A 26,583-nucleotide genomic window follows, 5' to 3' on the forward strand; every position below is an offset into this window, starting at 1 on the left:
AGTTAGAAAAGCAGAGGAGACCCCAGCAACAGCTTTTGCTGGTGCTGTCTGTGGGCAGTTATTGATTTGAGTAGAACAGGACTCCAGAGAGGCAGGACAGCACACAAGCAGCTGGTCCCTCACATCACTCTTCAGGCTTTGGTTGAAAATAGTATCAGAGTTTTCCCCCTCCTCCCCTCCAAACTACACAGAGCCCCAGGCAACAGGAGCAGCCCTGCTCAAGAGCTAACCCTTCCCTGGTTGGGCAGGAGCAGAGCAGGCAGGACTGGGCAGAAATTAGCCCTGACTGGGAACTGGGGAACGGGTGAGACCCCTGGCAAGTTGGTGGGGAGTACAATCCTGTGGTCCCCAGGGACCTGGTTCTCATGTGTTCCTCGTGGATGATCCCTCATTTTCCCAGCCCAAAGTCTCCCTCATGCTGAGCAGGATGCCCCCCCTCACCCATGAGAGCCCAAATAATTGCTGGTTCTCCTCCAGGACTGATGCTCCAGGGTTTGGGATCTGGGACACGGAGCATCAGATCCGGATGGAGGCTGGAGAGCAGCCACCGATCTCCAGCAGCCTGCAATGCCCAGGGCTTCAGATCAATTCCCTCTCAGTCTGGAGCCAAACCAGGATACAGCTCCAGCTCTTCAACAGCAAAAAGCTGAATTAGTTGAAGTCATGCTGCCAGCTGTGTATTTGAACAGGAATTACATAGGGTTTCTGCTGTGGTAATGCAGCAGGTGCTGGCAGTTGTACTGAGACAGATGAGGAAGGAAAGGCAGCAAGCTGAGAACTGGGAGAGGTGCTCAGGAAAGAGAGGGGCTCCTGATTCCTGCCTTGCTCACGTGTAGGAAAGGTACCCCAGCAGTCAGCCAGCCCACAGAATCTTGCTCCTTTGAGCTCCCTGGCTCCTGCTGAGCTTTGACCATCACGAGACTTAGGTCTGGGAAAGAAAAACATCATTGGGACCGAGCATTCAGAGCCACTGACTCCTGGCATAGGTGCCCTGGCCATGAACTGGGATGCTACAGCACAGGGCACTGGCCAAACACAGACACCAAGGGTGGTGCCTGTGCCAAAGTGCAGCCTCTTGGAGGAAGATGTTTGGGAAGTGATTATGAACCTGGAGCCTCCCAAAGCATGCTAGGAGCTAGATCCTCTGGATGAATAAAAACCCTGCCAAAAAACAAGATCTGTTTCTGCAAAGCTGAAACAGCAAACTTGTTTGTCTTTCCTCCTTCCCCTCCCAACCACGTTGTTTTAAACATTTACAGAGACCTTTATACTGTTTAAATAATGACTGGGGAGGAGGGGGGTTTGCTTCCAGTTTTTTTGCCAGCTGCTCCAAGTCAGCAGCGCTTCACATGCAACTTCGTGGTAAACCAGGTGCTGTGGTTTGTTGCAGTACCACCCACGCCGTCCTGGTTCCTCACCTTGCCTGCCCACTTCATCCTCAGTCGTGCCCCCTCCAGCTGCTGGAGGAGGGGGTTGAGCAGTTCCCTCCCCTCTGCAGTGTGTGGGCAAGTGGAACCCCTGGTTTGGTACATTAAGGGGTGCACGTCCAGCTCCCACCACACAGCCCCCCAAGCCCCCAGCAGCGCTCCCCAGGTCGCAGAGCTCGCTCGCTGGTGCACACGCGTGTCCCGGGCAGCCACGGCGGGGTTTTCTCCCCCTGGCACCGGGAGGGAGGGGAGCTGGAGGAGGATGCCAGAGCAGCTGAGTTCTCCCATCCCTGAGCACAAGCGCTACGGAGGCTTAGCCATCTCCCGCGGTGCGTGTTCTCCCGCCCACCTCCCTCAGCAGCGAGGAGATGACAGCTGAGGGAAGAGAGGAGAGCACTCGAGACGTGCAGGGGAGAGATGGCTGAAGACAGACCGACCTTTCTGCAGCAGCAGCGCAGCAGGACGTGTGTTGGTAGTCCGATCAGAAGGGAAAGGCACGTGAGTCTCTCCCCTGCAGGCAGGTCTCCAGGAATCTGGGGGGTTGCGTTGGGCTTGATTGAGTTTTATTTGCAACCTGTGGGGAAAGGGAGTGAGGAAGGCTGTCAAGGAAAGCTGGAGGCTTTCTGCAGGATGTTTGGACTGAGGGAAAGGACAGAGAAGTGAGTACGAGCCATGCTGTGGAAGCAGGATGTGGGATAGAGAAAATGTTTATACAGTCAAGCACAGGGTAATCCATGGGAGGCTTTAGAGACCATAAAAGCCATCTGCAAGTGGATAGATCACATTCTAGAGGAAAACAGTGGTTTAAAACAACACTACCCTCACTCTTTGATCTATTCTGAAGACATCACACCTGTGAGCCTGAAGAGAAGGGGAGGATAAGTAGAACCATAAGTTCTGCCTGCACAGTGAGAGAGTGGGGAGGAATTCTCCATTTATGGTCTCTTCCTGTACAAGAACTTGGGGCCACCAAGCAAAACAAGCAGGAGCCAGACACAGAACAAATGAAAGAAAGGAAGCTGGTCCCTCTCTTCCCCACAGGAGGGAATGGCTGTTACAGGTTCAAAAGGGGACTGGGCAAGTTCACGGAAAAGAAAGTTACTGAAATCTCCATTCCAGAGCAAACCCATTAGCAGAGTGAGTGAAATGACCTCTGGCTCTCAAGTGTCACACCCCTCAAATGGTTGGTGGCAGGGAAGTTTCTGGGAGATGTACCATATGTAATAATGCTGCTCCTTCATTCCCTAGGCATTCATTTTGGACATCTCTTGGAAAAAATTACATTAGTCTTGGTGGCCCTTGGTCTGATGCCCTGCAGCAGGGCTCCTTCAAGCAGATGTCACTGGGAGACTGTCCTCAACAAACCATTTTAGAGACAGCAGAAGGAATAACCAGTGGCCTTTAACCAGCTGCCCTCTGTCACTTTGTGAGGCCTCAGTTTACCGCTTCAGATTTGGTCAAATTAGGCACTTGGCCTGCTTTCCCTCCACAAGGGCAAGAAAAATGGCCTGAAAGGTCCTGAAATAACGTGACCTTCCATCATTTAAACATGTTCTTTCCCATTAAGCAACGAAAGCAGCAGAGATGCTGTTCTCAAAAGCACCTCAAAACAATTATCTCCTTCCTCTGGAATAAACGATGGGAAGCAAGGGGTGAGCCGGAGATATGGCATTTGCAATTCTCCACTTTCCATCTGCAGGAGGAGGAAATGTTGATTTGCATTGTGCTCCGACACAACCGCTTGACCTCAGTGCAGTTTATGCTAATTACTTGCAAGAATATGCTTGTTTGCTCCGTGCGTGCCCAGCATATTTCTTGTATCTGGGCCTGATAGATGAAATATTGCTTACAGGACAGTGCAGGCTGGGTTGGCTGAACCAAGTGCTGGGTGGCCAAGTAATCCAAGCAAACAGAAACACTGTTTGTGATAAAAGAGGACCTGAGAAGTTTCTCATTAATAATGCCCAGATATTTTTATACCAGCTCACTCCCTTTCTGCTTACCATGCTGTAATCTCTCAGGCTGACACAGAAAATAGAGAGGATCCATCTCTTTGCCCAAAGCAAGGACAACTCTCCTTTCCTTGCCCATCTAACTTGGCCTAAAAGGAAATCTTTCTCCTGTCTCACTAGCTTTACAGTGTTAAGGTTTTCCTTCTAGTTTTGAGGGCATTTTTGTAGCTGTACACACCTTCTATCTCCAGGTATGCTCTGAGGGTATATAGTTTAATTAAACATGCTCGTCCATGAAGAAACTGGATTCCTGCTGCTACTATTGCACCAGTGCATCTGTCTGGCCCCAGGATTTATCTGTGCACTCCCTGCCACTGGAACATTTTGTGGTGGGCTCTCTGTTCCAATGGGCTCCTTCAAGGAATGGAGCTGGGAATGCATTCTGGCTCACTCACACAAAGATGGTCACTTTGCCCAGCTGGGACACAGACCTGAAGGGGTCAAGTCATTGATCAGCTTGTCTCCATTCCCAACATGGTCCTCTCAAGCTGCTTCCTGTGTTGCAGTTGAAGACAGTACCCTAGGACTGCTCTTTGTTATACTGTACCCAAAATTCAGTTGAGAAAAAGGGGCAGAAGCAGGAGCAAGGGTTGAGTGGCTGAAGCTGCCATTTCTTTTGCATTATTGGGAGAAAGGGCAATCTTTTCTGTTCTCTACCTGCAGAATCCATGTCTTAGCCCTGCCTGTAGATCCTACCATGCTCCCAGAAAAGCCATCCCTTCGTTGCACAGATATTCTGTAAGGAAGAAGCTCTTTATTATTCAGTGCACAGGCTTTCAAATAGGCCCCAGTTACAGGAGAGCATTCCTGAGTCTGCTAAATTTCTACATAAGTATGCAAGACATGCTGAGGAGGAATGGGTTTAGGTTTAAACGTGTATTTAACATTAAATGAAGGCTTAAGAGCTTTGCTGCCAGGAGCAGGGAAGGATGTTTTGTTTGCAGTGTGCCTTGTCCTATGTGGGAAGATGTTGCTTGTCTGCTGCTGAGGCTCCAAAGAGCCTGTCTGCCATTTCTTGGGACTGATTTGAAGCAGCAGACACCAGGATCTGAGACCTCGTGGCTGGCTTTTCTTAACAGTGCAGATCTTTTCTCTCAGAAGTCTGGTACCTGAAATACCAGCAAGGAATCTCCAGCCTTAGCCCAAGGGACTGTTCTTTGTGCACTGCTGTGCACCCACCATTTCTAACAGAGACAAACATCAATGCAGCTACCCCCTGCACCAGCCAGATTAGTTGGTAATGGGGAAACTGGCTTTGTAATGGGTTCAAATACCCTGTCTGCTTCCCCCCAGCCATGTGTCAAAGATAACCACAGCAGGGCACCCCTGAAAGCACAGATGGGTGGGACCTGGACAGGCAGAGGGGGAGATCAAGAGGAAATCAAACTGGTGTCAGTAAGCATGAAGAGTTTCTCCCTTGAGGGATTTACAGGCAACTAAGAAGGGAAATGGGTGGAAAACTGAAAGAAGATCTTGTCCTTCAATTCGAGCATGGGATCAAAGCCCAGCTGAAGTTGGAGCAGTTCTGTCATTGATTTCCATTTTTCTTTCCATCCTTCCTTCCCCTATCATATATTCTGCCCATTCTCCTATTATCTGCTCTAGGGGTAACCAAACACCTCAGAGCAAAGCCCAGACTTCTTTAGAGAGGGTAATGCTGTAGCTTTGAAGGACAGATACTGAAGCACCTTGAGAAATCAGAAAGATGGGGCTTAATGTCTCTCATGATTTGCTGGAGGAAGCAATGCCCCCCCTCATCCTCTGTGAGGAAGTTGAGAGCAGCCCCCAAAAGCTCACATGTAGATCTCCATGCCCTTTTCACAGTTTTCCTTGCTTCCTCAACCTTTCAAAGACTGGAACAACAAAATACCATAACTGATGGAGACTGGCCACAGGAAATCTATCTAAATTATGTCAAATTGCCCTTGGGAGCAGCATTGCAGCTGCCTGAGGAAGGAGAATATGTTCAAACAGAACTGTCCAGACCAGACTAACTTCCTTCACATCTCTAGGAAGGTTCACAGACCCTCGGAAGAACCACCGTGGCCCGCTGACCTCGGGGAGGCTCTGCCTTGTCCTGCAGCTCCCGCTGGTGAAGGTTCCGTGCCGGAGATCTGTGGGACATGATCGCCCTCTAAAGGGAAAAGCGGAGAAAACGCGATTAATTCCCACACAGGCGAAGCTGCAGAGAATTAGAAGAGCGTTGGCATGGGCAAGGCAATGACGGTCTCTCTTCATCCAGAGTCTTTGTTCCGACTCCAACATATCCTTGGAAACATTATCCGTGCTCTACAGCCATGAATAATTGCAGCCAATCAACTCCACACTTAGTTCATGCCATTCTCCTGAGCTTTTAATTGTTGAGCCCATTAGTTACTTGGTACCTGGCAGAGCTTATCCATTTATAGGCACACACAGACTGTGGGCTGAGCAGCTTTCACCCGAAAATCAAGACGGTGGCAAATCCCTCAGCGCATCCAAGTCTACGTCTTCTCTCCCGGGATCTGAACTCTGCACAGGGGGGGATTTTAGTTGTTTTGTTTTTAAAAACTTACGTCCCTTGGGGACTTAAATGGCTAATTATAGTTGTGATGGGTCATATTTGCTTATTTGGGAAGCTAAAAGCAGCCAGGCAGATTGCCAACCCTGTCTTCACAGAGCAAAGGCCGCTGCAACAAGGGCTGTGTTAATTATTGCTGTTCTGTATCATCATCTGCCTTCCTACCAGGCCAAACACTCGTGCCACAGGCTCCTGTGGGGCAGGAAGGCACGGAATCTCTTTTGTCCTCAAGCCAGAGCATAGGACTCACCAAAAGCTGCTTCCCCCAGGTCCTGCCCATCCGACCAGGGCAGCCTGTGAGGCTTTCTGCAGCTATCAGAGGGCACAGAGGGCTGGGGAACACCTCACAGTCAGCTGCTTAATTTGGAAGCAGCTTATTTTTAGCACCACCTTGGTATCTGTTTACAGCCTTCTTGGACCACTTAAAAAGAAAAAAAAAAAGTGCCTTTTGCAGCCCGTTGACTTTTTAAGAGAGATTTAAGAAACAACATGGGCCATTCTGGAAAGTAAAGGACTTGTGAGTTGGGTTAAATCTGAGCTCTGGAATAAATTAAAAAAAAAAAAATCAGGTTCTAAAATAGGAGCAAGGCCAGGAGGATCCAGGCACTAAAAATAAACTTGAAGTCACCCTGTCTTTTCCTGGGAACTCGTTTGCCTTGCCTGGAGAAGGGGCTCCCAGAGCAGGCAGCAGCATGGAACCATCTCTGTGAGGGTGGGGAGGTCCTGCCACAGGTTGTCCGGAGAAGCTGTGGCTGCCCCATTCCTGGAAGTGTCCAAGGCCAGGTCGGATGGAGACTGGAGCAACCTGGGCTAGTGGAAGGTGTCCCTGATCTTTGAGGTCCCTTCTAACCCAAACCACTTTCTGATTCTGTGATCTCCCTGCTGTCAGAGGGGATCCAGGAGCAGAGAGACAACCCCTCAGCTCTCAGACATTTCAGAGGTGACTCTGGGCTTGTCACCTGTACTCAGATTTTGCTGCTTTCAGACTCCAGTCTGACTGCTTTCCATTCCCAATCACTGGAGCTTTTCTCCACAAGGGTGGATGTACCTCTGTGGCAAGAAAGTGATATTGGCAGTTCTTATTTTTCCTCCCCTTGGTTCTGTTCACACTGTGTTATTGTTCATATATAATGTAAATAGGATCATATATAGTTTCATATGGAAGTTATAATTTCATTTATAGTTTCATAGGTAAACCAGACAGGATCCTGTGGATTTCATGACAGGTTTTCACAGAGAAGGACAATCACAGCACATCCTGGAAGCGTCGCTTATTCAAAGCACGGCACATACATTTAGTAACTAATCTCTGACTAATCCCCGATCTCTGGCTAATTAGCCCCTTCCTCCACGAGCTAATGCTTGTTCAGCCTTTTGAAGCATTTAGCGCGCTAAGCACAATCACGCACATCTCCTTAGCGTGCCGGGGACGTGAAGAATTAATAAATAATTAATAAATGCCGTTAACGAGCGGGATGCGGGGGGGGCAATGGATCTCGGGGGAGCGGGACTACATTTCCCATCAGCCCTCGCGCCCCCAAAGGGGGGGCTGGACTACACCTCCCATGAGCCCCCGCGCGCGGCCCCGCCCTCCCCGCGGCGCACGGGAACAGCATGGCGGCACAGCTGTGTGTGGTGAGCGGGACCGGCCGCCATCCGGCGCCATCCGCGGGCACGGCGGCCCCGAAGGGCGCGGGGACGGCGGGAGGGTGTGCGGGGGACTCCCGTGCACCGCCGGGACCCCTTGTAGGGCTGCTGCGAGGCCTCGATGGCTGCGGGGGGTGTGCGTAATGGTGCCCCCCCCCCCCGGGCGTGGTGGATGGAGGGAGCAAGGCCGGGCGCGCTGCGGGATCCTCAACTCGCGGGGTCTGGATCCGCTTGTGCCGGCTCTTCCCCACAGCGCCTGTGGGAGAGTATTTTATATCCAGCGGGTGTAGCTCAGCCTGAGCGCTGCCGCCGGGGGTGTCCGAGCTCCCCGGAGCGGTGGGTCAGGGCAGCCACGCGTGCCCGCGGGTGTCGGTGCTGCCCCGGCTGAGGAGCCACGAGGGCAAGAACAGGCCCGAGGTTTTGAGGCCCCGCGGTTTGTCTGTTCTGGGAGCTGAGCTAGTGATGATAAAGGTTATCCCTGTCTGAAACTGATCTTTTCCTCTGTGGAAGTATCACTCTGAGGCTCGGCGTTAAAGACGCAAAGGTAAAGGAATGGTTTGCTACATGAACTAACTGTCCTGTTCCTCCCTTTCAGAGCCTGGCACGATGTCAGGAAAGGATTAAAACACTCATCTGGCTGGGGACCTGATTTATCTACTGGACTGACAGCACAGCTGCACAGTGGTGAGAAACATCAGCATTTCTCTTGCTATAGTCTTAATTTTCTACTCCTTTTGCTGGACTACGGAAATAAGACTCATTTTTCAGTGTCAGATGATATCCTTGTGTCTCTGGGGCTCCTGGGAGGGGATATCAAAGCCCAGTGGCTTGATTAATGTAATTAAGCCAATCAAGGCTGTAGCTTTGTTGCAGCTGCCACTCGAGTGTGCTGCCCTTTGCTGCCATGGAGCATAAGCTGAAAGGCAGCACGGAATGAATGGGAATTTTACTGGTGTTGGTGCCCAGCAGAGCACCTGCTTGTCAGCGTGATCAAAGATGAGCCAGAGCAGAAGAGATTAGAGGTAGGAGGGATTGGATGTCAGCCCATTATGGAGACACTTGACACAGCTCATCTCATAACTGTGTCTGTCACAGAAAGAGACAGCAGTGAAAGAATAATTGCTCTGTTTGCCTTCCTGGAGGTGCCCTGGGAGAGTTTCAGGCTTGCATCAGGTTGCTGGGGGTGGGGACGTGCCCCAAAGGGTCATCCTAGAAAGGACACAATCTGAAGAATCCTTCCCCCTAGGGGATGTGTCTGTCTTAGGTCTGATGAATGCATTTCTCAGGGTAAACTCACAGACAGATTACACGCTGGATGGATGGATTATTCTTGTGTGCAAGGAGGGGGTTGGATTAAGATGTTTGTGGAGGAGGATGAGGAGGAGGATGTCAGCTTGAAACAGCTTAAAAAGGTCCAAACTACCAATGTCTGAGAGCTGGTGGTTTTCTTTTCCTAAGCAGGGATTTAAATAACATCCACCTCCCAAAGTTTCTTGTCTGCGAGTGAGACAGCCCACTGGCAATCATGCTCCTCTGTGTCTGAGGGACAGGATTCTGCTGTTCTGAGTTTGTGAGGCAAAAATTGCTGTCTCTGAATGGAGAATTTCTGTCTCTAATTCTCGCTCAGTGACCCAGGGCTGGTTTTTTTTCGGAAGGGGTGGAAAGGAAATGAGCGGAGGACAAACTTTATTTAAAGTACTTTTGTTGACAGTTCTCACTGTAATTTGTATTTAGGAGGAAATGGTCCTGCAGAGTCCTGGGGCTGCTGTTGCCCAAACACAGCTTTGGCAAGAGGGCAGCTGCTAAGCTGGGCTTAAGCTGGTAAGAGAATTTTTCAGTATTGTGTGTTGCTTGTTTTAAATTCATTAGTTATATGTGAGATGTGTAGATAGCATGACTCATGTGCTGATCAGAGTACCTAATCTTTGGAGGCTTTACCAGGAGCAGTACCAGGAAGAGCACTGGCCATCAGCACGGTGGCATCTGGGTGTCTGTGCTGTGCCTGGCTCTGTGGGACTTGAGGGGGTCGTGTAGCCAAGAGCAAGGAGAGAAACCGAGCCTGTGATGTGCTGTTATCCCTGTCTGACTCCTCTGTGAGGAAAAAACTCCACTGAGGCTCATGTGCTTCTTCCCTTGGTGGGGTCTCCTTGCAAAGACTCCACAGACACGAGTGGCACTGGTGGGGCACTGTGCCCTGTCCTCCCACCCTGTGACAAGTGGCACCAGCACAAGTGCTGTCCCAGACCCAGCTCCCCGCAGCCCAGGCATGGCTCTGGAGCTGATCATGAGCTGCTGTTGTCATAGCACAGTTTAGAGCTGCAAAGAGCTTTTAAGTTCCTTTTAAGCAAACAGTGACAGGTTGAAGGGCAAATAATAAATGCATTTTTTTATCTTTGCTTGATGTACAGTCATTGAATACACAGGCTGTAACAGCACTTTGTCTCCAGGCAGCTGACAGCTGCATTCTGCTAAATGGTTTTACGCTTTATTTAACAGAATTCCTTTGCTGCAGAAGGTCAATAACAATTTCCGACGGGCTGAGCCGGCAAAGTTGATGACAGGGAATGTCTTAAGAAATCAAGGTTGATATGTGAAAGGGGAGGGAAGGAATGGCCCCACAAACCACCAGTCACATTGGGTGCTCTGGCAATACAGCTGTGTTCCAAGCAGGATCAACCCCTGGGAAAAGCACATGGGGCTTTTGGTTTCCAAGGAGTAAGGGGAGAAAAGATGAAGAGGCAGCCTGATGATAAATGGGAAGAGTAAAAGCTACTCAGTGCTTTGAGATTAGAGGGGCAGGAAGTGTTTCAGAGCAGACTTCTTTAAGGAAACAGTTACAGCCTTGCTTTGTGGTGTCTTCCAGCTCTAGAAGCAACAGAATAAAGATTGTTTTGGACTGAGTGTCACAGATGGCCACTGATAAGTGACTTGTGTAACCAGAGGCTCCTCCTCGCTGCTCAGAGGTTGCTGCAACCACACCACAGGTAAGTTACCACTAAAGCCAAAGAGGATTTGGGTGCTGGTGCCATTGGCTTGGGTGGGAGCAAGTTGTTCTCTCCTGAGATGTGTACTCTAGATTAAATAGTGCAAATCAGGAACTTCACAGCTGATAGTTGCTTTGTTCTGACACTGTCTTTTTTTTTCTGCTAGGATCTGACCTTCAGGTGGCTGGATGAAAAAGTGATTCCCTGGTTTCTTCTCTTCCAGAATAAAATAAATTATGGGAAATCTTGTGAGTGGACGTTGTTTTTTGTTTAGTTATTTTTGTGAAGGTTGGACCCAATGCTCTTAGAGGTCTTTTCCAACCTTAGCGATTCTATGATTCTGCTTGGACAGAAATGGTTTTGGGCAGGTAGGAAGGATTTTAGATTGAAACATTTCCTGAAATTCAGACAGTTGTGAGCTTACCCTTCCTAGCAAACCTGATACCCAAAGACTTCAGTGTGTGCACATGCTGAAAGTTGAAGAAAAGCAATTCCTGGGGACAAAACTACTTATGGCTAAGCCAGGTCTGGTGACAGAAATGGTTCTTGTGGTCTGCTTGGGAGCTCAGAGATAAGGGGTGAGAGGCAGTAGTAGAGTCATTAGGTTCATCTCATGGTAAGTCCTTAAAACTCCAGTGTTAGGCTCCACCTTGGGCTGGGAAACCTCCCTTTTTTGAGAAGGAAGATGCATGGTGTGGTTCTGACGTGCACAAACAGCTCTGCCCATGAGCTGGATGATTCCAGGCAGGATGCTGCCCTGGGACAGCACTTCCCTCTAAACCCTGCTCTTCCTGCCCTGTGTCTCAAGGTGCTGCTGATGTCACCTGAGGTTTGGCCAGAGCTGGTTTGAGGAGGTTTTGGAGCGTCTTGGGCAGGTGATGTGAGGATCAGGCTCATTCTTGTCATGAAAGAGGTTTTTGCTGAGTGCTTGCGAACACAAAACAGGCCTAACAGGCTGCTGTGGTACCAGTGTGAGGTGGCTCTGATGGGAACAAAGGTTAATTTGAGACGTGGGAACACAAGGTGGGCCCCAAGCTAGAGATTACATCTGAAGCAGGCTTGGAGCCTAACCTTCTGTAGCTGAACCAGCTGGAAACAGCCTGCGTGGGAGCTTGAGGGGGTTTGGAGGTTCCCTGGCTCATGGCCAGGGTATCTTTTGCCATCTCTGTACAGCAACCTCATACAGCAAATAGCATTCCAAGTGGAAAAAGGCCATGCTCTGAGCTACCAGGGCCTCCCTGCCAGCCCAGATCTTCATGATTAAACCTGCCCCCATCCCCATCAGCCTCTGGGGCTGTTCCCCAGTCAAGGGTTCACTCTACTACCTGCTACTGCTCTGCTGCAGGAGAGAGGGGGGGGGTGTCTCACCCCCACCCACTTCATCAAAACAACAGAAACAGGCATTAAAGAAAACAACCATTCAACATTTATGTAATTACACAAAGTGGGGAAGTGTCTTGGGTTACACTGCTCTGTATCCACCCTCCAGCTGGAGGAGTGTCCCCCGTGGGTCTCCCTGAGCAGAGCTGGTTCAGGACCTTCACCTCCCTGGGGCTTTAGGGAGGAAATTAAAAAGAGTGGTGATCACTTGTGACTCACCTGGCACGGAACTGCCTCTCAAAGGGCACCACAACCCTGGATCCCTGTGCAAGAAAGGCCCAACAAACTCAGTGCCACACGTGTGGCTTCAGTCCAGTGTCACCTCCGGGCTGCTCAGGGGCCAGACACATTCCTGGTGTCCCAGCTGAGCTGAGCTGCTGTGACCCTACTCTTAGCTGATGGCTTTTAAAACCCTTCCTTGTCTGAAAACACCAGACCTAGAGAAGGGGTCAGTGACGGGGCACTCTGTGTGTCTGTCACAGGAGAGGGCAGCCACACCTCTGTCTGTGCCACTGATCACGCAGACAAACAGATCCTTCTGGAAGGCAGCACACACCAACAGAGCTGGCTGCAGCTGGGGCTTTCTGCAGTCTAGGAGAGTGCTCTCCAAACACACCACCTTCTTATCAGCTGGACGATCTGGTCTCTAGTCCACAGATTCATCCTGCCCGTTGTGCCACCACGGTGATGAGCATTTGAGCTGGAGCACGATGGTGAGGTGTTTTCCAGCAACTCCAGCATCCTCTTCCAGCACCATCCTGCCCCTCCTGGGCTCCACAGGGGCCACTGCTGCCCTGCAGCCATGTTCATGGGGCTGGCAGGTCACAGCCACGTGCTGTGGTGCTTCTTGATGCCCCAAAGGCCATGTTCAATCACACTCAGCCTTGAAACATTTCAGGAGATCCCTGAGGAAAGGCAACATTTCTCTACCAGCTTCAGCTTCCCCCTTACCCTCACACCACTGCCAGCTGCAGTGTGGCAGGTCTGCTCCACGGGCTGGCCGACCAGCTGGGGAGAGCCCTCGGGAGAGAGAAGGTGGCCCTCGGGAAAGAGAAGAGCCACAGGAGTCCTTGGACTTGCCCCTGTGGGCAACCTCCTGGCCTCACCGCTGGTAGAGGGTGATGATCCCAGCCCGGTGCAGGCTCCTCCACAGCGCTGCCTCCAGCATCATGTCATGGTTGGCATAAAACACCAGAGGTTTCTTCTCCACCTCGTAATAATGATCTGAAAACTGCTCGTAGTTGGCAGTGATGAACCCGTAGGCACTGACCTGTGGGGAGGGACAGACAAAGGATGGGGTCAGGGCTCTACTTCAGGTGGTCCATTCACCACCACCACCCTTCCAGAGGGCATGTAGGACAGCCACCAGGACAGGCTGGTCCCCACCAGGAGCCCCACAGCAGCCAAAAGGGGGGGAAATCCCCTTGTCTCCAGCAGGAAGGTGATCCCGTGGCCTCTTACCTGGTCGCAGGTGTGGAGCGCGGTGAGGAGCATGAGGGCACCCGTGCTGGGCATGTAGAGGGAGCTGTACTGGGTGTTCAGGATCTCTGATCGCAGGAACCTGGCAGTGGACATGGCAGGGGTGGGGGGTCACAGCTGGCACGGCACCACAGCCCCCGGACCTGCACCCATCCAGCCCCCACCACGCACTGGGTGATGCCAGGCCCTGGTAAGGCAGGAGCACCGAGTGAAACACAGGACTGGGGTGGATTCTCTGGTGACTGCTACTAAGGCTGAGCTCATTTGCTGCAGGTTGGTAAAAGGCACCTCTGCTGTTTGGAATCACCCTAACCCAGATGCCTGCTTTTGTGAGAGGCAGGAAAAGACACTCCTGTTGGACCCTACCTCTGCTCCTGTTAGACAGGGACAAAATGTAATTTATTTTGGGGAATGGGAGCCAGGTGAGCACAGAGAGGTGTAGGAGGGGATGTGAGCTGTGCTGCAGTGAGCAGGAGCGGCAGGGGAGAGGTGCCTCAGCCTTGTCTGCAAACAGCAGGGCAGAGGTGGTTCCATTGTCTGGGGAGGACTGGGAACACACTTTGATGCTGAGCAGCCACTGGTCCATACTGGAGAGAGCAGAGGCAAGTGTTCTGAGTCCAGCCTGGAGCAGAGCTGAACAGCAGCCACCATCCTCATCATCCTCACCATCCTCACCTTGCTGTCAGGTACTGCAAGAAATCAGGATGCAGCAACTTGAACTTCTCTGCAGATGCCTCCGGTCCAAAATACTTCTGTGGCCTGCAGCAGGGCAAGGAGAAGGGCAAAACTGTGTCACAGGAGTCCTGGAGCTACTTGGGGTTTGTCCCAGCAGGGACAGATGTTGGGGTGAGGGCAGGCAAGTCACGCCTGCATCATTGAAGGTGCTGGGGGGCCTTTTGGGGGGCTACTCACTCATCCCCCTTGTCCGAGCCCTCGGGCACCGGGCTGCCCTGGATGGCCGATCTCAGCATGACGTAGTCCCGCACATCCGAGGGGATGAAGATGTATTTCAGGTCCTGCAGTGGGGGCACAGATGTGGCACTTGGAGGGGCTTAACAGGGCAGTGCCCATGCAGGCTGGCAAGGACTGAGGGCTCCCGAGACAGGGAGAAGGTTTGACGGGCAAGCCCAGCCTCAGGGGACAATTCGGGACCACGTGCCCAACAAGCCCTCAGGGTGTCACCTTGGCCTGGGGGATCCGGGTGAAGCCGTACTCCTCGTAGGCGATGAGGGAGTTCTTCATGGTGTTCACCGTGAAGCCATAGAAGGAGACCTTGGTGCCCACGTCCTCCTCGAAGCCTTTGATCACGGCACCGTTGATCCTGCGGGAAAAGCGCAGGACACGTGTCCAGGGCTGGACCCTCCCCAGCACCCACAGCCCCAATCCTGCCCGGGACCCGCGCGCACCTGAAGACCAGGTCGTGTGCGTCGATGGCCTGGCCCTGCCGCGAGCCGTTGAGGATTCCACCGTTTCCCACCACGGCACAGCGGACGCAGCCCCCGGGGAGGGCGGCCCTGTCGAAGAGGTGCCTGTTGGCGGAGGCGTTGAGGAGCCGGAGGGTGCTGCCCACCACTGGAATGGAGCAGGATGGGAGCGGTCAGTGAGGAAAAGGTGTGTCAGCCCACGTGAGCACGTGTGTGTTGAAGTGTGCGACAGCACAGAGCACATGCAGGAGCAGCACACTAAACTCACACCATCCCTGTGCAGGAGAGGGGCCTAAAGGTGGGATATGGGGACCCCAGGCAGTCCCTGCTCTCCCAGGCTTTGTGTCACCCACTCTCAGCTCCCCCCACCATGGTTCTAACCCTGCTCCAAACAGCAGCACTCAAGGCCTTGCAAGGCACAGGGTCACATCCAGACATCTCCAGCCCCAGCCTTGCTGATGCTGCTGCCTGTGCTGGCCATATCCCCTCCTCCCAATATCTCTTTGCAATGGCCACCAGTTCACTCCCCCCTGCTGTCCCCAGTGCTTCCCAGCCCAGGGATTGAAGCCGGTGGCTGACAGGGAGAGCAGAGCGTGGGTTTGGGGTGGGAAGGGAAACAATCTCCGTCCACAACAATGGAGCGGGTTGTCCAAGCTCCTCCGGCCCCAGTTAATAATCATGCACACACTGGAGCTTTTATTCAGGGAAAATGTCACAAGATGCAGCAAGAGGCCTTTGCAAAGCCATGCCCTCCACCCCGTGCCCCAGGAGGTGGAGTGGGGAGAGATCAAGGTCCCTGGCTCCTCTGCTGCCTTCTCTGCCTGTCTCATGTCACCAGTCCCTTCTGCTGGGTCCCCGAGCCCCTTGAGCTGCCCCACATCCCCAAATCACCCCATCGGCTGCAGCCCCCATCCCAGCTGGGTCTGTACCTGCAAGGGACAAGCCTTGCCAGCCGTAGGGGACGTGTCGTGTCCTCAGCCTGTTCCAGGTTGCCAGGGTGAAGTGCTGGTCCCACATCAGCACAGGGGTGTCGAAGCGGAAGATCTCCCCAAACTTGGGGTCTGCCTTGGCTCTGGCCATCACTGAGTGCAGGCAGGTGCTGGGCTGGGAGAGAGGAGGACCCAGCTCAGCCTCCAGCCTGGATTTGCCACCCCTCAGCAGGCACCAAGGAGAGGACAAACCCAGGGACAGAAACGCTCCTTGTCCATCACATGTTCTGCTGGGTCACCCAGGCAGGACACTGCCCTGTGCCTTGGTTTGCTGCTGCAAAACACCCTGTGGCACCCAGCTCAGTGGGGCTGGGGGCAGCAGAGGTTACAGGGTCAGTTGAGAGTGTGAAAGGTTCAGCACCTTCAGGTGTGGGTACCCCATTGAAGGGCTCTGCTGTATGAGAACAGTCCCAGCGCCCAAGAATGGTCCCCCCCAGAGCCTGGGTCCATCCTCATGAGTCTCCAGCCTGGTCTGGTGGACCGGGAGTCACAGGATTGGAGGGAGTGGGTGATGCTGGCTCCAACTTTCACATTAAGGAATGGCAGTAGGGAGGCCTGGGGAGACCCATTTGTGTGGATGGAAAAGGTTGCTCCCCTGCAAACCCCTTCCAGAGGATGCTGCTCAGCCTTCAGCTTCCCCACACAGCCCTTCTACCAACAAAACCCAGCACAGAGGGACACCATGGACATAACTGTGCAGTGCTAATGATTACCTGCTGCCTGCTGGGCTCGGGCTCCTCCAGCTCCGCAGAAGGCTTGAAGGAATTCCCACTGGAGTGGGAGAAATATATGGCAGAGTTAAAAATCCATCACTTGGGCACTGGGGCACCCCACAGCGGGCATGGGGCTCCCAGCTCACACCAGGATTGCTGGACACCTTTCCCTCCTTACCTCTCCGAGCTGCCTCCAAGGGCCCATCTGCGGTGCGGGGTCCCTGACGGGGCCAGGACCAGCGGCTCCGGCTGCAGCAGGCTGGGACAAGACAGTGAGGGCTCAGCTGAGGAGGTGACACCCCAACACCCCCACATCTGTGACAGCCATAGGGCAGGACCACATCCCCTCCACTTGTCTCCCCTCCACCACTGCCTGTGCCCACCCATCCCTGTCTGTGTGTCCCTCTGCAAGGGGAGAACCACGGACATGCAAAATACGGGGCTTGTGCAGAAAGCAGCTGCTGTCTCCTCGTGGGTCCCACCTCCAGGAGCCCCACATACCAGAAATCACACCCAGCCCAGCCTACAGCCTGCTGAGACCACCCTGTCTCTTCCCACCGTCTCACCATTCCCAAGTCCAAGTTAGACAAGGCTGGGAAAGCTGGACAGGCCAGCAGGACACTTTTAGTTGTTACACTTGGAGAAGCAATCAGCAACCAGGGTCTGCAGGCTCTTGGGGTATATGGGACCTCATCTGCCATGGGGGCAGCTGGAGCACGCCCTCATCCTTCATTTAGCACTGGGAGACAAAGGCAAGGGCAGCCCACCCTGAGCAATCCGGGATACCCTGAGCCCCAAGGGGCCAGGAAGAGCTGACCCAGCCCCCCAGGGGGAACTGGGGCTGGGGGCAGCCTGGCAAGCAGGAGGTGGGAGCCCACCGGAGGGGAACAGGCTCCCATTCATCCCCACACAGAAAGGCCCTTCAGAGCCCCCCCGGCGCTGCCGCCAGCCCAGCCAGCAGGTGCTCAGCCCAGAAGGGAGGTATTGTGGAGGAGACAAGGGCCCCTTGTTACGGGATCTCTGCCTGGGAGCCTGGGGACAGGTAGAGGCAGGTGGGGAGCGGAGCTCTGCCTCCCCCCCGGCCCCCGCCGGCGCGACACTGCTGGGCAAGGCAGGCATTGGGTTTCTGTCCCTGCCACGGCCCCTGTCAACACCAGAAGTGCCCACAGCCCTGCCCAGGAGCGGATCCAGACCTGTTTGCCACCCAAACCCTGCTCTGAGCCACCCTGGGGGTACAGCATGACATGGGGGTCTGGCACTGGGGGCTGGAGCGTCTCCCCAGGTGTGGATGGGGAGGCAGTGCCCAGCAGGCTTTAGTCCAAGCTCCTTCCTTGCACCATCCCAGCATGGCCAGCTCCAGGCAGGGGATGCTGACGGGGAAGGTGTCTCCCTGTGCAGGAGGCTGAGCCCTGCCAGCAGGGCAGGGCAGCTTTTTAGATCAAGCCAGGGCATCTTGCCTTGTTGTCCCATGGAAAAGCAGGTCCCCAGCAGGAGCAGAGCCCTGTAAAGCCCCCACCACTCCAAACACAATGCTACAATCCAGAGGTCAGCACAGTGTGACCCCCACCTCTCCTTGCAGACAACCAGCTCATTCCTGAGGCTCATCCTGGGATCACCTGAGCTGACAGAGGGGAGGGAAGGAAAATCCCCAAGAGGGGTCCATCAAGGTGAGACTGAGCCATCCCAGGGAGATGCTGGAGCTGCAGCTTTCTGCAGAGCCTTTCTAGGGTATCCCTGCAAGGATCCAACTAACCCCAGTCTGACCAACCTTGCCTGTTCCCTTGGCTTGCAAAGGGGAGCACAGGGTCTGTGCACAGCAAGGTCAAGGCCATCAAAAACTGTACCAGACCTGGTGGTTACACTGAAGGCTACTCTTTCATTCCAGGTACCGACAGCACACCCATCACAGCAAAGCTCACCCACACAAGTGGGTCTCACAAGAGCTACCAGGAGATCCCTGGATGCCGAGTCAGCTCAGCCAGGGCAAAGTGCCCTGGGATCCAGGGAGCTCACCCCAGCCCTGCTTGCTGCCTCCATCTCATGATGCAGACAATCCCCAGCCCAGGTGCCTCACCAGCTGGAGCTTATCAACACTACCACCACCCAACCAACAGACCAACAGAAACCTCTCTGCTCCAAACCCAGAACAGGTTTGCACTGAACTCCCTGCATGCAAAGCCCCTGGATTGACCACACACCCATTTCCTGGCTGCAGAAGTGCAGCTCCCCAGCAAATCCCAAAGTCGTTACCCTCACTCACACATCCAGGCTTGAGCTGCAGCCAAACAGCCTCTCCCAACCCCACCACCTCCCTATCCCTTCCTATCATGCTCACAAGGCTCAGCTGCACATCTCTGCCCACCCAGACCCTCCCCAGCCCTCCAAGCTCTCCCACTCTTGTTTCTTGGTACAGACAGACCCTTCCATGGCTCACCCCAGTGCCTGCAGGACAAGGCAAAGCCCCGGACACTGGCAGTGGGAGGGTGCTGTGCTACTTTCTGAGGTTCCAAGGATGCTGTGGAGCTCTGAGGGGCTCAGTCCATGTGTACCCAGGCGGGCACAGACAGCCTGGCAGGTTGGCTTATGATGATGTTCCATGGAAGCTGGGACCCACCTCCACCCATGGCCAGAAACAGCGGGTGGCACTTGCTCCTCATTTCTTGCAGGACTTGCGCTGAACTGATAAACCAGTGCCAGCACCTCCCTGCCCTCAAATCCCAGCTGTGGGTGCTGGAGCCAGCTCCCCAGCAAAGCCACTGCCCAAACCCTGCCAGGAAGGGCGTGGGGCAGCTGGCCCCCCACCAGAAAGCAGATCAGTGGCATGAAGGGGAGCCAAGCGCTTTGACGTCACCCGCCAGGATGTGGTGAAGCACCTCGTGATGCTTGGTTGACTCAGAAGATGACAACGCTCCCCAGGACCAACAGATGCACAATGGGGCTCTGGGAAGGAGTGGCTCTGGCTGCCCCAGCACTGGCAGTGGCAGCAGAGCCAGCCAGGCTGGGTGCACTCCCTCACCATCTGGCTATTCACAAACGTGACATTTTTGGTCCAAGGCCATCCTTCAATTCCGGAAGATAACACTGTGTGCGAGCGTTGTGAGCACACACACTGGCCTTATCTTCAGAAAATACTCCCAGGGCCCCACATTTGAGGGAGCCAAAGTAACAACAAGAACCTGCTCTTGGAGGCATTTGCTCCATCCTGCTGTGAAGGGCTGAGCTCCAGGAAGCATCTTTCCCTGGTGTAGAGCTGGAGCAGCACGGAAAGGCTGGGCAGAGCTCAGTGCTCTTCCTGTTAGCCCTAACAATAAAGCCACAGGCAGAGCTGGCAGCTCACCAGTGAGGTTTGGGAGAGATGGACAGGCAGGGATTGGGATAGGGCTGTGCCCAGCCAAATCCTGGGGGCTCCAGGGATTCAGCTCCCTTCATCCTTGCGTGGCTGGCTCTGGGGGGAAGACGGCATTTCACCCATCTCCATAGGACCTCAGAGCTGCCACCAGCTCTGGGCTGAGCTGGAAGGGGACTTGGCACTGCTGTGGGTATCTGGTCCTGGGGTGATCTGGTGCTGGCAGCAACCACCATCCGTCAGGGGATCAGCTTCCCTCTACCCCTCTTCATCCTCTTGTCCATCTGCATGGGGGCACTGCTCACACAAACCTCCCCACAAAACGTGGTCACCTGCACCCACACGTGAGCACCCTGACCCTCCCGTGCTGGCAGGTGGAGCGGGAAGTGAGTGCTCTGTGGTAGCACCTCAGCGTGTGGAACGCTGGCCATCCCGGTTCCACCTCCGGATTCGGCCCCACATCCGTTGGTAGGGCAGAGCTGATTCCTCCAGTGCACAGTTCAGCCTGGACCAGCAGCAGTCATAGGGCATCATGTTTATAAACACAGGGAATCGAAGCCAAGAGGACCCACTCATTTGGGTTTAGCTTTAGAGGTTGGATTGAAGCCAAGAGGAGAGTCCAGGAGAGATTTAGAGAGCAGGTCAGCTCTGTGTTACCTCACCCTGGGCTCCTCTCTAGGGCTGGATGAGCTGACCCTTGGTCCCATCAGTCACGGGGCTGGAGCCCAGGCTGGCTTTGCTGGGGAGGTGACCTGGAGCAGGTCCAGGCAGGGTTAGGAAGTGGCAGCCTGACATGTGGTGGGGAGAACCCACTCCTGTCTTCCATCTCATGGCTTTCATCCACACCCTGGTTCGGGGTTGAGCCATGGATCCTGTGCCAAGGCACAGCTTGGTTTCCATTCCTAGCTCCAGAGTGGTGTCTGGGCACGTTCTGCTGCCCTCATGGGCCTCAGTTTCCCCTCTCAGGGACATCAAGCTCTTTGTGGGGAGCTGCTCTTCACCCCGGCTGTGACGTGCCTCCAGCACTGTGTGGTTCCAGCTGACACTGCACAGCCAAGGGTGGACACAGCCAACCTCTGCCCAAACTGCTGGGGATACTCCTGCTCCACAAGCACAGCAGGGGAGGGAATCTCTGCCTTGGGCAAGATGGGATCGGGCAAAGAGAGCTACCAGTTGGGGAAGAGGCAGCATCTGGACCCCAGGGCAGCCCATCCAGCTCCATCCCCAGCAACTCCCAGAGCAAATCTGTCTGCCCTCAGCTCACCCTGTGCAGGACCAGCTCCAGTCCTCATAGCAACCCCCATTCCCGGGCAGCACCCAGGCAGCTGGGCTCTGTCACACCGAGGGCACCCAGGAGGAGGTGAGGGACACCCACAGCGCTCTCCTGGCACATCACCCGGTGCTGCAGGGCAGAGGGCGGCTGGTCCCGCAGCCCAAGCGCTGTGCAGGCTCCCTCACCCCCTGCACACTCACCCACGCTCCCCGGGGCTCCCTGGGGAACCCCAGCACTCCATCCCTTGGCACCGCGGAGGCTCAGGAAGGGGCTCGGGGAGGTTGGAGGACGCAGGGAATGCAGACGAAGAGAGGTTGCAGATTGCTGGAGTTTGGGAAACGCTGCAACCCTGAGAGTTTGCGAGCCGTGAGGCGCAGTCCGGGGATCCGGGGGGGCAGCCCGGGGGATCCGAAAGGGTTGGGGGGCAGCCGTGCCCTGCCCCTGCAGTGGGTGGGGGTGGGTCCAGTGCAGCTCCATGGGGGCCAAACCTCCCCCAGGACAATCAGCTCGGATCTTCCATGAGCCCAGCGGGGACACGCGGGGCTCGCAGCGGGTTTCACAGAATCACAGAACCACAGAATATGCTGAGGTGGGAGGGACCCACAGGGATCACCGGGTCCAGCTCCCAGCCCTGCACCTGGGTTTGGTGGGCAGCTGAAGGGGGTGTGATCCTGCCCAGGGTGCACAGGACCCTCAGCCGCCCCTGGACCCAGCAATGGTTTCTTTGCACTGTGATGGGCTGCACCCACGTGGGGACCCCTGCAGACCCCCACGGCCCCGGGTCCCGCTCTGGGCACCCCTGGGCTCGGCTGGCGGCCGTGGGCAGGAGCCGGTGCTCAGGATTCCTCGGAGCGGGGCAGAGCCTGCTGCGAGCACATTTTCCAAACCACCCAACGACCGGGGGGCACAGCTGGAAGAACCCGCCCGAAGGGGCCCACACGGGCACCCCAATTCCCCATCCCAGTGCATGGCACCTCTTGCTGAATTTACACATCCCTGCCTCCCACCCCCCCCCCCCCATTCCCCGTCCCCCCGTACCTGGCTATGATCCTCTGGTTGGTGGGCGACTCCACCGTAGTGTAGTAGTGAGTGTAGAGGAGCAGAGAGGATGTTAAACCTGCCAGGAGCAAAAGGCAGAGCCTTTTCCAGTGTGGGGACCCCATCCCGAGCAGTTCGACCGCTGGAGTCGCGCAGGCGAGCGGCAGCGTGGGAGCCGTCCCGGGCACAAAACTTCCCAGCCCCTCTCCTCTCCCCTCCTCTCCCAGCCCGGTGGGCGCGGACACCGCGACGTCCTGGCTCCGTCCTGCCCTGGGTGCCCAGCTGCACCTCGGAGCAGGCTGGGATATTCCTCCGGAGCGGTGGGAGGAAGGGTGTGAGCCGGAGGGAGGAGGCACCAGGCTGACTGGTTCAGACTTGCTGAGAAAAAAAAGCACTTTTGAGCTGCTTTTTCTCCGCGCTGGGGGATTAAACATTCACCCAGACCAGCAGGGAAATGCGATTTTTATTTTTTTTTTAATTTTTTTTTAATTTTTTTTTGCCTCTTTTTCATGCCACCCACCCACAGCTCCCAAACACAGTTCTCCTTTCTGTAACTTTCCTGTGCGACTAAAAACACGTGCGTTCGCCGCCGGCTGCTTCCCAAGCGGCAGCACCCACACCCCACGGTGCCACCCCCGAGCGAGTCCGCGGGTTATTTTATGCTTATCAGAAGCTCCAAGCTCTGAAGTCAAGCCGGGCTCCCACCCTGGGACGCACCCGCGCCCGGCCGCTCGCTGGTTAATCCGCCACGAGGGAGAAAATGTAGGGGGGAAAGGGGAGAAGGGGGGACAGTTCTGGGGTGCTGCCCCCGGACCCGCTCGGGCTGAACGCATCGCTCACCCACACTGTGTGTTTGCAGCAAACAAAACCGTTCGGAGCTCTGTGGCAAGTTCGACAAAGAGTTTGGGCTGAGGGAAAGGCGAAACGTGTTTGGAGGGATTGGGAGGAAATTTGCATTAATTATTTTGGCGTTTACGGAAAGGATGTGCTTCAGTTTCTTTTTTGAAAGAATATTTCGATGGTTTTTATAGTTAAACTCTGAAAGAACCAGCCCTGAGAACTCAAGGATATGCATACCAAATGTTTGTTGCAGCGGGGGGAAGGGACTCAGCAGGAAAACAAGCGTTTTCCATTGAACTGCAGGGATTTGGGGGGTGGGGTGGGGTTGGGTTTTTAGGAAGTGACCAGACTCGGGGAACAGCAGGATGGGGAGTCCCATTGTGTCCGCGGCTCCCTGAGCACCCACATGTTGCTCCAGGTCGTCACACACCTCCAGCCTCTCCACAAATACCTGTTTTCATTATTCAGCCCCAAAACCCAGGACTAAACCCCGTCCCTGCTCCCGAGTCCCACTGCACACCCCCAGGCTGGTGTACTCACAGCTGCATTTTCCCCAACACCCCTTTATCCCCCCAGATCCAACCACCCCCCAACTCCCATTCCTGCCTGCCCAGACACGTTTCCAATGATGCTGCTTGTTCAAAGGAAGAATAAACACAAGAATAATTTTAATAAGAGCTTGTTTCAGTCTCCACTTGCTTCCATTATTGCAGGTCTCCCCATTGCCAGCCCTGGTTCTCTGGGAATTTTGGCTGTGTGGGAATGCACCGTGCTGACATCCATGAAGTGCCCAGCGTGCATCAATGGCAATGCAGGGAGCAGGTCTGTGCCCACGGCTGGCAGTGGTGGCACTGGGAGAGTGGGCACTGGACCTGGGACACCACGAGGGGATGGTGGCCAGGCTACTTTAAGGAAAACTTGCAGGGATCCATCCCTGCAGGTCATGCAGGGACCGGGGGAGCCATGGCAGGAAGGTTGGCTGGGCACAGGGTGTCTTGGGGAAGGAGAGAGCAGGCAGGAAGCTGGAAGGACAGAACAGACCGTCACCACTTGGACACACAGGGATAAAATCAAGCCTGAAGCTCAGCTGGAGCTAAAACTCCAAAAAGATGGGTGGGAAGACGGGTTTACACATGCCTTGCTAGCAAAGGGCAGCTCAGAGACATGGGGTGCACCAGTGGAAGGATTGGATGCGTTTTGCCTCTAACACTAAAGGTTGCTCCCAGCCCTCAGGAGTACTGGCATCATCTAGAGGACTCAGGGCCAGCAGAGCAGGGTCAGGAGTCTGGGATCCTGCTCAGAGGTCCCCCCACCTGGAATCTGTCCTCACCTGGTGTGACTCAGGGTCTGCCTTGTTCACTCTCACCCACTGGATTCGCTCCCTTCGAGCCGGAGCTGTGGCTCACGTGCTCTTGACTCTGGCCCTTCATTAACTCCAGCTAATTATTACCAACTGCTCTCATAAGTCACAGGGGACATAGCAATTCCTGGCTGGAGATGGATGACCAATGGCCCAGAGGAAGTGACCTGCGGAAAGTCAGGAATTTGCCATTCGGAAACATTTATGGCCCATTCATGTAAAATGCTGGTGGAGTGGCAGCTTCAAGGGCTGCAGGAACTGGTTTCTTCACATCGCTCCCATCCCTCTGTTTCCATGATATATGGGTTTCTACTGTTGGTTTTATTTTCAGCGGGGTGAAAATGAGATGCACAGTTCTTCATCTGCTCTACTTGTTTTGTGCTACAATGCATTTTGGACTATGCCCCAAAATTAAGTGGTGCTTAATTTAGAAGTTAAATAAGTGTGAAAAAACCTTTTAGGATGATAGTTGCCAAATAAAGATTAGGAAAAGAACATAAAAGAAATTACAATGAAAACCAGCAAGTATCATTTTTAGCCTGGGTTTTTTATTCCAGTGATTACTTCTTGGAAACAGAACCCAATCCCTCCACATGGCTTGAGAGTGTGAGAGGAGAATAAACACATTTTGCACCAGCTGGCTGTCGGCCACAGCTTGGTGGAGAAAAGTCTTGTGGTCTTTGCCACGATGAACTGTCCAGCTGGGAGAAAGAGATCTCCAAAAATCTCCTGGAGGATTTGCATATCCAAATTTGTTCAGCGCGGGTCAGAGGTGCACCTAAGAAGGTGCCAAAAATCTGCTCATAAAACACGTCCCTGAAAATTTGAAGTCTGGATGCCGGGAGCAGGTTGCTGTGTCAGCCCTGCTGGAGAACGTGGGGCCATATGGCTGCCTGAGGAGGCACGGCCATCACATCATGAAAAATTCATCAGCAGATGTCCCGGGAGGCTGACGCACGGCCCCTTCCCGGCGGGGGCGGGGAGGGCAGCGGGAGCACCTCAGCCAGACCTCCCCTCGCCAGGCTCCCTGCCTGGAGCACACAGGGTCACACACATAGCACTGAGAAGACGCTGTGGATGCTCCCTGACACTCTCCCTGCTTGGATTTGTTGGTGCTACTGCAACCAAAGTCAGGAGGCGAGCGGGGAAGTGACCACAGGGAGGATGCCTGGACGTGGGGTTGAGGGCAGGGCGGTGGCAGCGCTGGGCTGCGGGACCAGAGATGCTCAGGGCTGTGCTCAGCATCACCCCACGGCACCTGCAGCTCCAAGCAACAGGCTCTGCCCTTCTGCCCTGTGCACAACCCCACGCTGTGGGTGGGGAAAGGGGCTGGGGGTGCATCTGTGCAGCTGAACTGAGCTGGGGTGCCCTTGTTCAGAGAAGGGCAACAAAGCTGGAGAAGGGGCTGGAGCACAAGTCTTGTGAGGAGCAGCTGAGGGAGCTGGGGTTGTTTAGCCTGGAGAAGAGGAGGCTCAGGGGTGTCCTTATCACTCGCTACAACTCCCTGAAAAGAGGTTGTAGCCAGGTGGAGGTCGGGCTCTGCTCCCAGGCAACAAGCAACAGGATGAGAGGACATAACCTCAAGCTGTGCCAGGGGAGGTTTAGGTTGGACATGAGGAGGAATTTCTTCACATAAAGGCTGATTAGACATTGGAATGGGCTGCCCAGGGAAGTGGTGGAGGCACCGTCCCTGGAGGTGTTTTGGGAAAGACTAGTTGACATGGTATTGTCGGGTCACAGGTTGAACTCAATGATCTCAGATGCTGATCTTTGTGCCAGTGTGGCAGGATGTGGCCCATCAGGGAAACACAACCTTTAGTCCCCTCCTGCTCCTCCCCTTGTGGGGATGAGCCCTGGGCTGAGGTGCCAGGTCAGGACCTGGCGAGTGGTGGCAGGACTTGGCTTAGGTTGGCTCATGTTGGCTCCTCTTGGTGCTGCTGGGCCCAGCCCTGCTCTTATCACAGTGTCTGTGCATGGCAGAGCCCTTGGCCAGCCCTGGACCGCTGACCGGGGCTGAGATAAGCCAAACACACAGTTCAAAGGCCATCCCCTCTCTGCTGGCATGAGGCGACCTGTGAGGCTCTGGGCTATGCCCTGGAGGGGTGCAGAGC

The 26,583-nt window shown here is 54.6% G+C and overlaps 1 protein-coding gene and 1 long non-coding RNA gene across 7 annotated transcripts; one reads left to right on the forward strand and one right to left on the reverse strand.

The window, feature by feature from the left end:
• Window positions 1–1,452: 1,452 nt before the first annotated feature.
• On the forward strand, window positions 1,453–10,881 carry LOC108506257. 6 transcript variants are annotated; one of them, XR_001877737.1, is made up of 5 exons: window positions 1,453–1,925; window positions 8,242–8,330; window positions 9,381–9,467; window positions 10,510–10,630; window positions 10,797–10,877. It is a non-coding gene; the product is annotated as an uncharacterized LOC108506257 (long non-coding RNA). The 6 variants fall into 6 exon arrangements; XR_001877736.1 differs by lacking the exon at window positions 1,453–1,925 and adding an exon at window positions 7,570–7,634 and having other exon boundaries at window positions 10,797–10,876; XR_001877738.1 differs by lacking the exon at window positions 1,453–1,925 and adding an exon at window positions 7,609–7,627.
• A 135-nt stretch (window positions 10,882–11,016) lies between these two features.
• On the reverse strand, window positions 11,017–22,647 carry ST6GALNAC2 (ST6 N-acetylgalactosaminide alpha-2,6-sialyltransferase 2). The gene is made up of 10 exons (XM_017833090.1): window positions 22,273–22,647; window positions 16,794–16,874; window positions 16,616–16,673; window positions 15,843–16,017; window positions 14,896–15,061; window positions 14,672–14,810; window positions 14,402–14,505; window positions 14,165–14,248; window positions 13,472–13,571; window positions 11,017–13,280 (listed from the first exon to the last, which is right to left on the reverse strand). The coding sequence occupies exons 1-10, from the start codon at window positions 22,395–22,397 to the stop codon at window positions 13,113–13,115; spliced, it is 1,200 nt and encodes a 399-aa protein (XP_017688579.1). The 5' UTR covers window positions 22,398–22,647; the 3' UTR covers window positions 11,017–13,112.
• Window positions 22,648–26,583: the final 3,936 nt, after the last annotated feature.

The sequence above is a fragment of the Lepidothrix coronata genome, unplaced genomic scaffold, assembly GCF_001604755.1.
Source record: "Lepidothrix coronata isolate B3197 unplaced genomic scaffold, Lepidothrix_coronata-1.0 Scaffold210, whole genome shotgun sequence".
Taxonomy (NCBI): domain Eukaryota; kingdom Metazoa; phylum Chordata; class Aves; order Passeriformes; family Pipridae; genus Lepidothrix; species Lepidothrix coronata.

What these genes read in the sequence shown, in the direction of transcription:
- ST6GALNAC2 (XM_017833090.1), bottom strand. Translation starts at nt 22,397, where the DNA reads ATGGGGTCCCCACACTGGAAAAGGCTCTGCCTTTTGCTCCTGGCAGGT. An exon ending in AACCAGAGGATCATAGCCAG is followed by an intron (nt 16,875 to 22,272) that starts GTACGGGGGGAC and finishes GTCTTGTCCCAG; the next exon opens with CCTGCTGCAGCCGGAGCCGC. An exon ending in TTGCAGTACCTGACAGCAAG is followed by an intron (nt 13,572 to 14,164) that starts GTGAGGATGGTG and finishes GTCCACTGCCAG; the next exon opens with GTTCCTGCGATCAGAGATCC.